The following is a 15,996-nucleotide window of genomic DNA, read 5'->3' on the forward strand; positions in this document are numbered from 1 at the left end:
CAACATTACTGTTTTATTTCAAGCAGTAATAAAATAAATCAGCATTTATTCTTTCAATTTTGTATGTATATTGGTTTAATTGAGGTTTTTTTTGTGATATAGTATTTTTTATTTATTTCGAATTCTACTGTATTCTGCAACGAGGAGTATTGCGCATAATAATGAAATAAACATTGCTAATTTTTTTAATACCATCCCAAACGGAATTTGATATATCACCGCCAATGCCAGTTTCAGACAATTGGCTAGTGAGTACGAGATAACATTGTACTTGTATTACGCATTTTTTGAAGCCGAAGTCATGTCAATGTTTTATTAAAATTTTCTTTTCCCCAATTCATTATAGAATTTAATTTCAACTAAGACAAAGCATTTTCGTGCTTACAAACTCACATAACACCAGTAACTTCTAGACTAGAATCCATGACTAAACATAAAAATTGAAGTAGGAAACGCCGAAATTGTAACATTAAATGATTGTAGTTAGTGATAAAAACACAAATATACTGAACTTTGTACATTTTTCATCGTTTATTCTGACATTGACACTGAATAAATAAAACATAAGTCACTCAATATTAATAAAACATGTTTAATGGCACTTTAGAAAAATCATAACAATACAGCTTTTACTTTGCTTCATGAGCATTTAATAAAAACACAACTGAATTCTTTGCAGAACTGCGTTACAAATTTCACAACCAATCATTCATGAATACATGTATATATAAGGCACTATTAAATAAAAGATCATGAGTGAAAAAATAAGGCACAATAGAAAAATTATACATTGTGTGAAAGACATTTTTTTTAGTGCAACTTAACATGCTTTCGCATGTAAAACCTGTAAACACGTGAATATAAATTTACACAGCAAATCTAAACTGTAACATTGACGATGTTTTTAGATCAAAACAAATTACTGATACAACAAACAACTTTTAACACATGAAAACTGTAATTAATAAGAGACGAGTAATTAACGAATAAATACTTTGCACAAGAGATTCACAACTGCACTAACGTATCGTGTTTGTTAACACTGACAACGAATTACTAACAAAAATGTCTTAAAAATTCAAACATTTTTAATCATAGAAATAAAAACACTAATTAAATAATCAAATAAAAGTAATGGAAATATTTTTTAAGTTTGGTTTTACAGATTCGATCTGATATTCAGAACAAATTCGTGATTCTGTAGGACTCAAGATTAATTCGAACATGATAGTTTAATCTAAAATATATATTACTTAGTACCATTTAGAAGCATCATTTACAAAAGATTCAGTTTTAATATCTTTAAAAGTCACTAACATCATTTATAAAAGATCCATTTTAAAATTTTTAATATGAATTACAATATTGCCGTAACTTTTGACCTATCTTTGCGATTCTGAATTCAAACTAATATATTTAATTATTTCACATAATCACCTAAAATACATTTGATAGATTTCTTTATACAAAATATTTATAATTAAGGTATTACAATGGGAGGGAATATTTAAAAATATTTTTGAGAATCCCATTCAATAATTCAACAATGATGATGTTCAATATAATTTTTACTACAATTAATACGAATTTTGTAGAAATAAATTTTTAAACTTTTTTAAGCTTCATCTTAAATACCCTCTTACCTGTGATCTTTTCACCTGTACTGTATTCATATTTATTCGCAATTTATGTATAACATTTGCAAATAATTTCAAATACTTCTACAACAAGCAATCAAATTGTTATACTTATGTGACGTTATAATAACATCGTGCATCAAACTATATGGAATAACAGAAAAACGATTTCGACAGGATCTGAGACAAGAGGGTTAAAAATTAAAAACGAAATTATTTATGAAAACTCTTCAAAGTATCTTTGCATAATTTTTTGACAATATACTGGTTTTCGTAAAATAATCCGGTCGCATTTTGCTTTTACACGAGAAAAATACGAAACAGCAGATTTATCGATTTAAATAGATAAAATTTGTTATCTAAAACGGGGCTTTTAAGTTTTCATCAGGAGATGATATCGGATATGAGGTGAGTTGAAAGATCGGATATTCCTATCGGTATCTGAGAGAAAAAATTTAAATCAAAAAGGTGTAGGTGTGAAAAAGATCTTTTAAATGAAAAATTTTATGATAGCTTTTTACTTTGATTTTTTTTTCTTTAATGTGGAAAATTTTTTGGAATACGAGTACGAGTTACAAAGATGGAAGAATTTATTAAAAATTTCAGATCGATATCTGGATTATTTTTTAAAAAATTCAACTTCGTAGGCGAAAAAGTTGTCGAAAAATGCCTATACGTACTTTCTTATCAGTCAGAATTCGCAGACCAAAATAAATTCTGTTTAAAATGTGTTGTTGTACGATTTCAACAGGCATCATATTAGGCAATTTCAAAAAATGAGAACTTAATTTGAAATTAACATTTTTTCTCAATTATAAAACATTAATTGATTTTCCGACGATCGTTTCGCTCGCGAACACTAGTATTTAATAATTTTTGTAAATAAATCACCACAAAGAATTTTTTTCTTTTTCAAATTTAATTTTCACCATTTTTTCCACGATTTCATGATATCCGAATCACACTTAGGGGTCTGTTTTGGATGACCAGATAACCAACTCAACTCGATTTGAAACAATGAAATAGCTTTGTCTTTTTTCTATATTTTGATAACTTTTCATGCCAATTCGACTGGACTAAAATACAATGTTTAAAATCCAAAGATTTTTTTAAGGCATTAAATCTATTCCCTCACTTAAATGTTTAATTCTTTACAAAGCGCATTGGACTGAAAATGAATGAAAATACAACCTTCTTCTCATGAAACAAATATATGAATTTTTTAAATGCAATCCATAAATTGTTTCTGAATCTTGCATTATTCTAGCAAAAGACAGAGGTTGGAATCTATACTATAAGAACATTAAGAAAATCATTTTTACAACTGGTATTAATAAACTCAATGGTTTCAATTTAAAAATATTTTGAAATTTCTATCAAAATAACTCATTTTTCTCGTAAAATTTTGTAGGTAATTAAATATAAAATCTCTTATCTATGTTACTAGCTTTCGCCTAAATTTTTCATCGTAAAAAAACTGGAAGTTTTTGATATTAAATATATTTTTAAACTTTCGGCACTATGTAAAATAAAGTTAAATCATATGTGATAAAAACAATAAAATAAGATTTGTTTAAAAAATATTTTGCTTTCCAAAATATTTTTCTAATCTTAAAATTGCAAGAAAACTTATTTAACTTTATATGAAATAATTCAACATTTATGATTGCAGTAATTTGAATGAAGATAAAGATGATCTCTTCAAAACAATCTGACTAGTTCAAACTAGTTGCTACATAACTATTCAGACAACTGAAAGCTTACTAACTAATCATGCATTGTGCATTCTCTTATGAATAATGATTACAAACAGAGAATATGCTTAAAACGTTATTCTTGAAAACGTTAAATTACGTGAAAAATGTCAAAGTGTTGTGGCGAGTATTTTTAAAATGAACTCACGAATATAAATTATTGCAAATCAGTGCGAAAGTATTTAATATTTGTGCTGCAGACTATTAAAATAAAGTAAAATGTGTGTATTTTATATACGCAGGAATATCAAGTGCTCATCTAAGAATTTTCTACCAAAAATTTGCTTCAATTAACATTTATATAAAATCGATTATAACAATAAAATAGGCACTTCGAAACACATTGTCAATAATAAAATTGAAAACTATTTTAACCAAACTGATTAATTTCAACAACAAATCCTTGAACTAACTATTGCAAGGGATAAATTGATATTTAAATGTAAGGAAACACTAATTTTCATAGCATGGCAACCAAAAAATTCAACTTACTATTTTTTTCACATAATCTTCATTTTAACAGTTATAATATGATGTCCGAACTGAATCGCACAAATAATAGAATTCGGTGCACCAAAATTCAGAATCAAAAAGTTCTCGCAAAATCCAACGTATCCATAAATATGGATTTCACACTGAAATAATAAAATCAAAGGAAAAAGACACGACTCATTTCAACCCATACAGTTTTTATGTGAAGTATCTACACACTCCATGCGAAAACGCAGAAAGTCTGCTTCAAAAATTTTTCGCTACATCTCGATTTGTGAAATTTGTATAATTTGGACGGTTTTGCATCCATTTCACTGATAAATCAGCTCATTCTTGGTGAAGATGAGCAATATGTTCAGCTCTCACCGATGGAACGCAATTTTACGGATACCAATCCTTATGAAGTTGAGCTTCTTAAGCTGTAGCTGCGGTAGCTGGCCGGTTGAGTTTGGGCTGGTGTCGTTTCATGTGCAGAGCCAGATGATCCGACCTTGCGAATGCCCGCTCACAGACGCGGCATTTAAAGGGCTTATCACCTGTATGTTTTCTCGTATGTCGGGTCAATTCATCGGACCGGGCAAAGCGCCAGTCGCATTCAGTCCATGAACATTTGTACGGCTTTTCACCTAAAAATATAAAATGATATAATTAAGACTCATCTGGTTTTTAGAATCGTCTTTCAGTAGAAAACAAATATTGTTGCTGTCAGATACGATATAATTATATAACAACTAAAATCCCTAATAACCGAAAAATAACCGACATGTCATTTTGTTACAACAATTTGCATCAATAAAAGGTTTTCGCAAATATGACATACGACATTTTGATATAACAATGATGATACCTGCATGTTACGATGAAAGACCGATACTGGAGAATGTGAATATATACTAAAGAATATACGAAATAGGCCGGTGGAAGATTGAATACTTCGTAATGGAAAATCAATAAAGCCTAGTCAATAAGATAAACAAAACAGTTTAATATGTTCAATAAATAAAAATGTATAATTTAAATTATACTATCTTCGTGTAAGTTTATTATTGGTTTTATTTTATTTTAATGTTTAAAATCTTCTGTTTGTTTTAAATTCAACACTTTATTTACATATGCTGTTACTTAAGCTTTCTCCATGGTTTGATATGTATATCATAATAAAGTATGATTTAAGAAGCTGCAGTTTTGTGTTAATGCCACACAAAAATTATTCAATATCCATCATTATTGCATTCTGAATGTCGACATTTGTCCGTGTTGAGCGAGAAATAATGATGTTTACCAGGAATTTTAGACACTCTTCAAGTGACCATGAGAATGTTGGCATTCATTAGCCAGTATCGACATTTTTCAGATATCGGTCTTCCATATTACCATAGATACAAAAGAAAAGCTGATTGGAAAGTAAAATATAATTACATAATTGATAATTTTACGGGATAACTTCGAGGGGGGGTGATAATGTTTCATTGCATTTTTATCATGTTTTTTATCAATGATAACATCATGTATCAGTGAAAATAAAAGATAAATTTTAGGGCTACCGGGAAAAAAAAGGTTTGATTTTTTTTTCTGAATGAAAATGTATGTCTGAATATTAAGAAGATAAAATAAATATTGATTAAACCGTGATCATACATTGCAAAATATTAAGAAAGAAGAGATTTAGTAATATTTGATTTGGTATCATCAATTCAACAACAGAAAAATAAGGGGAACTTTTCTGATACAGATAAAAAAAATACTTCGTTATAAAATGAATAATGAAAGGAATTCTCAAAAACCAAAAGGCAAATCACATTCTTTCATCTGATTCCATCAGAGGACAACAAATGTCATAAACACGCGGAAACATTTCTAAATAATAATTCATACGCAATGGTAGCAAGAAATATAGCATAATTTAATCTTCAAGAAATAGAAAATTTTGCACCAAATTCAACGAAGCTTAAGACTGGTCAAGCAACATTTTCATTTATCATAAAGGTCCAATTTCTTCCCTTTGAACATAATGTTAACTAGTACAAGTAATAAACCTTGCGCAAAAGGCGGTACGAAAAGTTTGCAAAGCTATCCAATAAACAATATATGTAAAAAATTGTAAAAACATGTTTAATAAAAGAATATTATTATCATAATAATGATAGAAAAGGAAGAATGAAACATTTGATACGTACGCATATAGTTTCATATAATATAATTAATAGCTTTATATATTAGATAATTTAATAATGTTTCCATATAATAGTTCCACAGTATTATAAATACATGAACCAATATTTATTAGCCATAAATATCAACAATGTTATAGCTATATTATCTATAAATATCTAAAATGTTATAGCTATATTATCTATAAATATCTAAAATGTTATAGCTATATTATTTATAAATATCTAAAATATTTATAGATAATATAGCTATAACATCTATATGTTATTCTTAAATAGTATTTCGTAAGAATGCTTAATTAAAATGTGTGATTGATCTTTAAAAAGCTCAAATTGCATGCAAGCTGGATACTCACAAAATATCTTAATTTTAGAAATATGTGACTCAATATATAATTCAAAGCATATTCTATGAACTAGATATTTTTTTAAAATTTTAACTCTATAAAAAAATTAAATTTAAGAATTCTTTAAAAAGAAGCCTGAAAATTATTCGAATCTCAGGACTGTAAGTAAAACTTGTACATATTAAAAATCCACCCGACAACAATCTATTGTGCATAAACTACGACCCTATTGCTTCTAAATCGATACGAAATATAGATATTATTAAAAAGTAACTGAAATAATTTTTTGACACTTACACTGCGATAAATATCTTTGGTTTATGTATTTTAATATATGGACGAAATTCATTTCTTTTAGATGAAAAAATCTTCAGATCTTTGTTGCTTTACGAGAAAGACTGCGAAGACGAAAACATGTTTTGAAAAAAAAAAAAAAATACAAACCTTATTTTGCGAAGATGCATTTGTTTCAATCAATCCCTGCCCTAATTTCTTTTGTTCACTATTACAACCCATTTTTCATTTTCAAACTGCTTTCCGTACAAGTTGCAGAGTCTGTAGAATTCTTTTTTTCGAAGTTGACCCCTTTCATTCAATTGCCACAAATAATGTATCATACTTATAACTAAGGATTGCATCCTACAATAAATTGCATTTACACCTTGAGTGGATCCGCACCATTCGTAATAGTTTCATCATACAGGACACAAATAGACGCAACAAGAGGAAGAAAAAGACGCGAGAATCAATCATAAAAGGAATTAAACGCTTTAATCGGTCCAGCTGGTGAAAATAGGACTTGTTTTAAGGAACATAAAACATAAAATGAGTTTCATCATAACCCGAATGAAAAACTATAAAGAGAAGTTTCTTGTAATAATAATGGAAACAATGGGCAAGCGGGGTTGCTCTGGTTTAAACGTATCAGTTTACAACAAACAGCTGTGGCCATAAAATGATGCAAGACATCGTCACTATTTTTCGGCTATATAACAAATCGCATTTGTTCTAGTTATTAATATCGTTATATATCTTTTAGCATTTTTCATTGTTTAAAAGGAATTTCTGATTGATTAACACCTTGGAAAAGAACTGCTTTGTTTTTATCACACATTTGAAACTATTAAAAGAGCTACAATCTTGAGTACGATCTAGCAAAAAAATGCATTGCAGTAATTTACATTAAAACTCAGAGGGAATGGTTTCCCCGAAATATTCTCGCATACACTCTTATAAAGATCTTATCCTATTCCCTTGCATAAAATCATCGATTTTAAATAAGGCCACGAATGCCTTGCATGGCATTGGCGTACAACAGTTAAAAAATATGCGTTGTTGGCGGGAATCTAGAATTTTTACTGAAACTTTAATGCGAATATTTATTTTGGGCAACTTTTTTGGGACAGACTGAAAACAAAATTTGACCCGGAACTACAATTGTTTTCACAAGACCACATACCAATTTTCATTGATTTAAGTTATTGCCTTTACATGTATACGACCGACAGACGGTCAATCGTTTGACGGATTTGGTTCAAAATTTGATAAGAATCTAACTTTAAATGCTAAACATATGTGATAAATTTTATTTAACTAGTTTTTTACGTTTTGTAGCTATCGAGTTCAAGTGAACTCGAACAGCAAGATAAACTTCCTCTGAAGGATTTCCTTCAAAATTTGAAAGAAATCTACAAGTTTGGTTTAAAATCCATATAATAATTTTCATCCGTCTGGCTCAAAGCGTTAATGAGTTACCGCATCAACAGACAAGTAGAGAGAAAGATAGAAAGACATAATACCAAAAATGTATTCTTCGAACTGAGAGAGGTCTCAAACGTGGATTTTTGTCAAAATTTCGAGTTTGAATTTTTTGACGATTACAATGTTTTTCTTTTCGTTAAAGAGAAAGTAATAATTTTGCATTACGCATACGTTTAATAAATCATTTTCAAGGATTAAATTTTTTAATTTTATTTTTATTAAATAGAAATTATTAGAGAAAATTTTGACATCCAAAAGCATTGCAAAAAGTTTAAAGACATTAATGTTGAGAATAAAACGGATTATATTTAAAAATGTATTTGTTAAATTTTTTCATAAATTGTACTGCTAAGATTTGAAATAATTTTATATTAAATATGCAATTATTAAACTGGCTTAAATTCCACTGGATCAACTTTATATATGTATGTATGCTCTTTTGGTGAAAGCTTTCTTACTAAATTTATGAAAGATTGGTTCATCAAATTAGATCTAATATCTAATGAATTCATGGATGAATCAGAGTTGCTCTCTATTTTTCATTCCTGAGGACAAACATTCTTTTTATGAGGTCAAATTACCATGAAGCCTTGAAAGCAATTAAAATGAGTCTCATCGAGAAGACAAAATGCATTTCAATTTGCTCATAAAAATTAGTAAATTAGAGTTTTATGTGGAGTTGAACAGACTCTCATTCATCTAATCATGGCAAATTACAAATATCGAAAAATAAAAATGCCTAATCTAAAGGAAAGTAGAGCATGATTCTTAAATCATGGCGACTTCTTGACATAAAGGTAATCGGTAATAATAATCTTTCTTTACGTAAGTAAATTAATTTATAGAAAATTCCTTAAAAATAACTTTTAACTTTCTTGAGTAATTTGAGTCTCAAAAATGATTAAAAACTGATCAGTAATTATTCTAATATTGTTTGTTAAAAAACAAAAAGGTTTAAAAAATAATTGATCAGAATTAATAAATGTACGGAAATAAATGTTTGTATTGTCTTGAGAAAAAGATTCAGTAAATATTTTTATAAATGAAACCATTACTTAAAGCAAAAATCAACATTGTCTTAATGCAGAATTCAGAATTTAACCAGACTTTCATAACAGTGATGAATTCGGTGAATATTCAGAATTGTTTGCGATTGCAATAATTAAAAAATAATATCAGCTTTTAAAGTTCTACTATGGCTTATAAAATTTTGATTACAAAAAAAAAATTTTTTTTGAACCTACATTGTATTTTTAGAGATAGAAAATTTTATAGCAGTTAATTTAAAATTAATAAAAAAATTCATTTAAAAATTAGCTTTCTCGTTGACATCTCATTAAATAGATTTATTATTATGTCAATAAGTTCTGTAAAAATTTAAGAAGTATCTTTGAAGAGTAAATAATTTCGAATACCAAAACTCAACCAGCAATTCATTTGAAAATTGCCTATTTTAGGATTATCTCTCGAAATAAATGCTTTAGAATATGCAATGTTCCGCCTTTATCAAGAAATCTCGTTCTGTAAGATCTTTGAATAATAAATAAATAAAATGGTTCCCAAAACCAGGACATTAAGCTGGCAATCCATTAGAAAAACCGTCCTTCTTTCTGATGGAAAATCTTCAGAATATTATTTTCGGACAATTTGGATAGGACTCATTATTATTTTCATGTCATTTGGATAAATCTAATTCAGTTATCAACCAAGCTGTCTAAAATGATCTTCAGAACCGCATTATCCAAACGGTTGCTTAGGCTGTAGCCCAGTTTCATCCATTATCCAAAGGCGTCTAAAAATTTGCTATAGTGGTTTTATTATAATTTTTAACAATAAATGTATTTATTTATAATTTTAAACAAGTTAAAAAATATGCTAAGAGCTTGTATTAGATTGCCATCAATTTTGAAATTCTACATAAACATGTATATCTGTTAAAAATATTCATATTGTGACAATGAATGAGAAAATCTTTAGTTATGCGTGTAATAGAAATCACTCACATCAACCGTGATACAAAATATAGCTGTATGCTGATTGCTAATATCATCATAATGCATCAGATTTAGTTCTTGAATCATAATATATAGTAATATATTGTAACGGATATGAGGTATTGAGGTAAAGAATATGAGGTATTGAGGTATATTGTAAAGAATATGAGGTATTGAGGTATATTGTAAAGAATATGAGGTATTGAGGTATATTGTAAAGAATATGAGGTATTGCATCTGTAAAAATTGCAATGTGTTTGTTTTATAGTACTGAAAAATTTATGAGTGCATGTAATTTTCAGAAATATTTCGATGCGTTTTTTTATATAAAATAATATATACTCCATAAATTGTCAGTATAAAACTGCCGATTATTTTTTTTTTTAATAAAAGAAAATGTAGGGCTATAGCGCTCAATTTCCTAGTTAAGACTCTTATTGACCATCAAATTACTCTAGTTCAAGGAACTCAAATTTTTTAAAGATTTTCCTGATTATCTTTGAATAATAACCAATGCGGTTGCGAAAACCAGAGCACCAAACCAGTAATCCATTTGAAAATCGCACAATCCCCTTTCTCTCCGAAGGTAATGCTTATTATTTTCAGGCTATTTGGACAGGTCTCATTGATGCCTTATTGATGAATGAATTAGGGTTGTTATTTTAGGTGGCCTAACTGCAAACATTCGTTGAAAGCAGCCTAATTTCTCATCCCCTTTCCTGGGAACTGGTGTGAGGAGATGCGACGAATCCCCGGAAGAGACCCTGAGATTGACAGTAAATCTCTTAGGCCAACTTCCCTTCCCCCCATCCAGAAAAAGTCCTCCTTTTTTCTTTTAAAAAGTCTCATTCAGATCGGAAAAGCAAATTTCCAAACAAACTTTGGGAATTTGCCTTCGATAATATTTTAAGGCTAACAGGCAGGAAGCGAGGCAGCAAACTTCAGGATTTCTAGGGTACGGTGGGGAGAGGGGGGATATTTTACTTTTTAAAGGTCGGTAAGAATCTCTGTGGGGTGCCTAGTAGTTGGCGAGTGTTCGCAGTTTTGGAATTTTCTTTAATAAAAAATGCGGAACTTTGATATCGGCTTCAGTCTGAGAGCTAACGGCAATAAATGAGTAAATGATCTAACAAGTATTCCGAATTATAAATAATCGATTGAGTTTGATTAGGAGTATTTTATAATATTCAACGTTTCTGGTCAGAAATAACTAGGGAAATTTATAGATTAAAACCTTTTATCAAAAGAGGAAACAAATGATTTCCAGTTTTAATTGAAATGTTAATTGACTTCGTTTTTCATTTAAAATTACACCCTTGTAGAAAATAATACTTAGGTATTTAAAGTGAGAGGAAATAAATAATAAAACAAGTATTACAAAAAAAATTGCATAGCATTCATATATATACTGCTTATATGACCACTATCTTTACGAAATTTTCTTCAGTAAATATTTTTTTAATTGAATGTTTTGACCTAAAATGTTAAGAATATTTAATAAAATAAAAGGTACATAGAGTGCATAATAATTTCATTGCTTGGTAATATTTGAGGTATTTAAAAAAAATATTGAAGGTAAAACTGTAGATATTGCGGAAAATTCCTCAAATTTCATGCTCAGTTTAAAAATTGAGCATGAAAATCGCAGAATTGTGCAGCCATATAATTCAGATTCGAACCACAATAATAAAAGAAAGTTAAGCACTAAGCACATCCCTCTCTCGGAACTGGTGTCATATTTGAATTTGAATGTTATAAGATGAATGGTATATGCCAGTTAATATAAGTGGTCGAAACTAAATGCTGTACTAAATTACATGTAAGAAAATGTTAATTATTACCACCAATAATTCTCTGCATTTTCCTCATTTTACATCAAAGAAATAGTTTCAATGCGAAATTATTTAAGATGAATTATGCTTAACCAGTAGTTTTTCTATGTTCTTTTTAGTTAGTTTGTTTGTTTGTCCTGAATGCTATTATATATAGAATTCTTCACAGGAAAAGTTAATTTTTAAATTATTAAAAAGATATGAAATTTCAATAACAAAAAATATTTTTAACATAGTTCAGTTTCTTACACACTAGTTCCGGAACTCATTATTTAAACAATATAAAAGAATTTCTTCTCTTGGCGATTTCTGAAAATTCCATAGTTTCGCAATTCACTCGTATAAACCAGGTAACCCAAGAATATAGCTTCTCATTTCCCTTCCCCATGGAAAAAGGTGAAAAAAATACTCTGAAAAAAATCCTGAGGGTCTACCCAAAAACAAGATTCACTCGACACCACAGAGTCCACTGATTAATCGTTTTCTGTGCGACCCCTGTGCCTCCCCCCCTTATTTGTCCTAAAAGGCGACGTGCACTGCTTTATAGCGCGAGATTAATGGACAATTGATTGCTTTAGGGGAGAAGGGATGTGTACGCTCTTATATATGTATAGAAAAGAAGTTGGGGGTTTGAGACATGGGCGCGAGTACTTTTTGACTACTGCTTCCTCCCTCCCCCTGCTGAATTTAGTTCCCGAAAACTGTGCTTTTCATTTTTTCGTTCTGGGGCTTTTAGTATCTCCTCCGTAAAAGTAGTGGTCACAATATATCCGATCATTTGTATTCGATATTCCCATAAGTGTCACTTAAGAAAAGGAAATGAGCCTTCTAATGTTGATAAGGGGTCTTCTACTGGATGAAAATTCTCGCACGGTTTCCGGACTCGCGGAGTTTACCCCAAAAGAGAATATTTTGCTTCAGTGCGTTTCACCTGCTTGCTATCGTATTCGGAAAACCTGCCCATATATATCAAATATGGTGCATTCGTAGCGCTCAAGTTTGTTGCTATATTTCATTCCACATGTTGGGAAATTTTTTTAATTGCGTTTAGAGATGCAGAATATAATAAATATAAAATTTCAAATATCTCGTAAGTGAATTGATAGATTTCAAACATTAGGAGAGTAAGTCATTAATTATTCTCACAGACTTTAACTCTACCAATATCAAATTAGCTGCAACCGTAAAAGATCATCCATATGTTAAGTGAACATTAATTCAAATAAAATCCGCATAATAGCAGTTTCGATATTATGACATTTTAAGGATAAAAACTGTCTAAAGCGCTGATTTCATTTACAAAATTTTGTTTAGAATTTTCTTTACAAATTCTAAGTTTATTCTGAAACGGGAGGGGTGAGATTAAAGCCGATCCGATCATTTCAGATACTATCTTTTGCAACGTAGTACAATAAAACACAGCTCGAGCATGTTTTTACAAATTAAAAATTATAAGTCATTTTTAAATCCTAGTTTCATTTTATTAATTGTATTTCATTTTGCTTCAAATACACAACCAATTTCACATAAAAATTTCATTTTCTAGTCACTATCAATACTTAAGATAGTAATTTATGAATCATGCTGTTGTAAATATAAACATTTGTCCTTTGTGAATCATGCTACTGGAAATGTATATATTTGCCCAGACAAAAAAAATAGCAGGATATAACAGTAGAAAAAGTACAACATCTTCGTAACTCAAAGATGTGACGAATTTTTCCTAGAAATTATCAAAAAAAGTATTTATTTGTTAAAAAATATTCAATCTGAATTTAATTTACCTGGAACAGCACGAATTAATTATAAGGGCATTTCCAATTAATCACAGCGCATAAAAATTCCATACTATGTTTTATAAAAAGTTCTGATATGCATTTTTCTCATCAAGCATTTTTAAACAAATTTACTAATAACAAATCATCAATAGAAAGCAGAACAGCTTTTAGATTTGAATTATTTCAATATTTTAGGATGTCAGTTTGCCAAAAAAATTTCAGTTATCTAATCTTACAGTTATTTCTTATTATCCAGCATGTTATATCTGTAATTCTTCGATTATGACTGTAACAATTTAAAAGAGGTAACAACTGTACCAGCTTTCCTATGAAAATCAGTCGCTTTAAACGAAAAGAAAATTGAAAGAATTTTCTTTACAAATTGTGGAATGAGCTCCTAACAATCGACAATAATTGAAAAAAATTCAAAACATTTAAAAAAATGAATAAATAATAACAGCTAAATGCTATTCAAAACTAGCGCTTTCAATCATGTTAGCTAGTAGCCACAGTCTAAATTTCACTGAAAAATCTTTAAATCGCAGATAACTAAAAATTGATGAGCAATTTTTACTTCAATAAGTCATTAATTCGTAGGAAAGAAGAATCCACTCAAAAACAAAAACACACATGCATAATAAAGAGCCTATATTAACAGTAAATGAATTCTCAAAATTCAGCGTTGTTCAATCAATGATCTAAAGGGATATAATGAATTTAATTTTCGCTCAAATATAAAATAACCAAAATAACTTCCAACGCTGATATAGCATTCACCGCCATACTCATATACGCCAAAGAAATCCTAATTCAGTTTTCTCACAGACCGCATACGTGTCATAATAAAATAAAATCATAGATAAAGACTAACAAAAATACTTTATTACCTAGAAAAACACTGATAAAACTTGATTCTAAAGATAGTACGACAGGAAATAAAGATATGTTAAAGCGAATGGTCAGATAAAGTAAACATGTCAATAGATTATCACTGCGAACTTAGAATATATTTAGATCATTCTACGATAGTGCCCACGTATTGTGAGTTATTGGTGTGAAAAGATTTGATTCTGCTAAGATAAATAGGCCGCATCGCTTTCATCAAATTTCAAGATCATATTTTTACTATAATATTATCTAGCACAACTGGTACTTTGCCAAATGAGCATTCACAAAGCATACAAAAGTGGAAGGATTATGACAATAATGATAAAAAAAGAGAACACATACAATAAAAAAGTGGAATACGATAAGGTTTTCTAAATTAAAAATAAAATTATATCTCTTCATATGGCATCAATAACGATCAGATTTCTTAAAAGTATCATCTACGATCTACGAAAATTAATTTTAAAAATTGGGAATATTATTCCCTCGATTTCCCGTATTTCAACAGCATGGCGAGTATTGTCTTTAGCTTAGTCCATTTAACTTTTAGTTTGGTTAGTTAGCATAGCTAATTTAGCCTTTGTCTTTAGCTTAGTTAATTTAACAAAAGTCTACAAATGTAATGTTAAGTTCATATATCAAATTTTATTCGTTTAGACCATCGTAGTCAGAAGATATCGCCTTCATAAATAGATAGTGTATCATTCGCGGATTTGGTGCAAAATTTAATACATATCAACATTTTTGATATAACTTTCTGTACAATTACATTCATTTAGCCAGCTGTATTTCTAAATTAATAATTCTGAAAAACAATTTTCCCATTGAAGAATTTCATAGAAAAAATTATCACAGATCTCCGATTTTGGTGTAAAAGTATGTTATTTTATGCGTCTAGGTAATATCGTTTCTTATCTAATTCTTTTCATTCTCTAATATCGTTCCTGTATTTACAAACGTACAGACACACATATCGACATGTCTTCAAAAGTATGTTTTCAGGCCCAAGGAAGTAAAAAATGAGAAAATTAAAAAAAAATGTCGATTGCAACACTTTTTGTATACTTAGGTGCGTAAGAAATTTTAAATATAACTTAATATACTAACCAAAGAAAGTATGAGAATATAATAAAATGAATTATATATTATGTGTAGGAATAAATTAAACTAGTGCAATATAGTTGCCTTATTTTATTTATTCAATAATTCAAGAGAGTAGCAAAAGCAAAACGACCTGGTTTATGTTAATCAGTTCATTTAGAATCTAATGCTTGACATATTTTTCAAATGTTTAGAAATAATATAGAAAAACTCAGACATCTTTAACACAATTTCGTGTATA

The 15,996-nt window shown here is 29.0% G+C and overlaps 1 protein-coding gene across 4 annotated transcripts in view; it reads right to left on the minus strand.

Moving 5' to 3' along the window:
* Positions 1 to 602: 602 nt before the first annotated feature.
* Positions 603 to 15,996, minus strand: part of LOC129960662 (dendritic arbor reduction protein 1-like) — a 73,263-nt gene continuing 57,869 nt past the window's right edge. For all 4 annotated transcript variants that reach the window (XM_056074212.1, XM_056074213.1, XM_056074216.1 and 1 more), the window contains exon 4: positions 603 to 4,509. In XM_056074212.1, coding sequence (XP_055930187.1) covers positions 4,298 to 4,509 — 212 coding nt within the window. In that variant the 3' untranslated portion in view covers positions 603 to 4,297. The remainder of the gene's footprint in view (positions 4,510 to 15,996) is intronic.

The sequence above is a fragment of the Argiope bruennichi genome, chromosome X2 (genome assembly GCF_947563725.1).
Source record: "Argiope bruennichi chromosome X2, qqArgBrue1.1, whole genome shotgun sequence".
Lineage (NCBI taxonomy): Eukaryota > Metazoa > Arthropoda > Arachnida > Araneae > Araneidae > Argiope > Argiope bruennichi.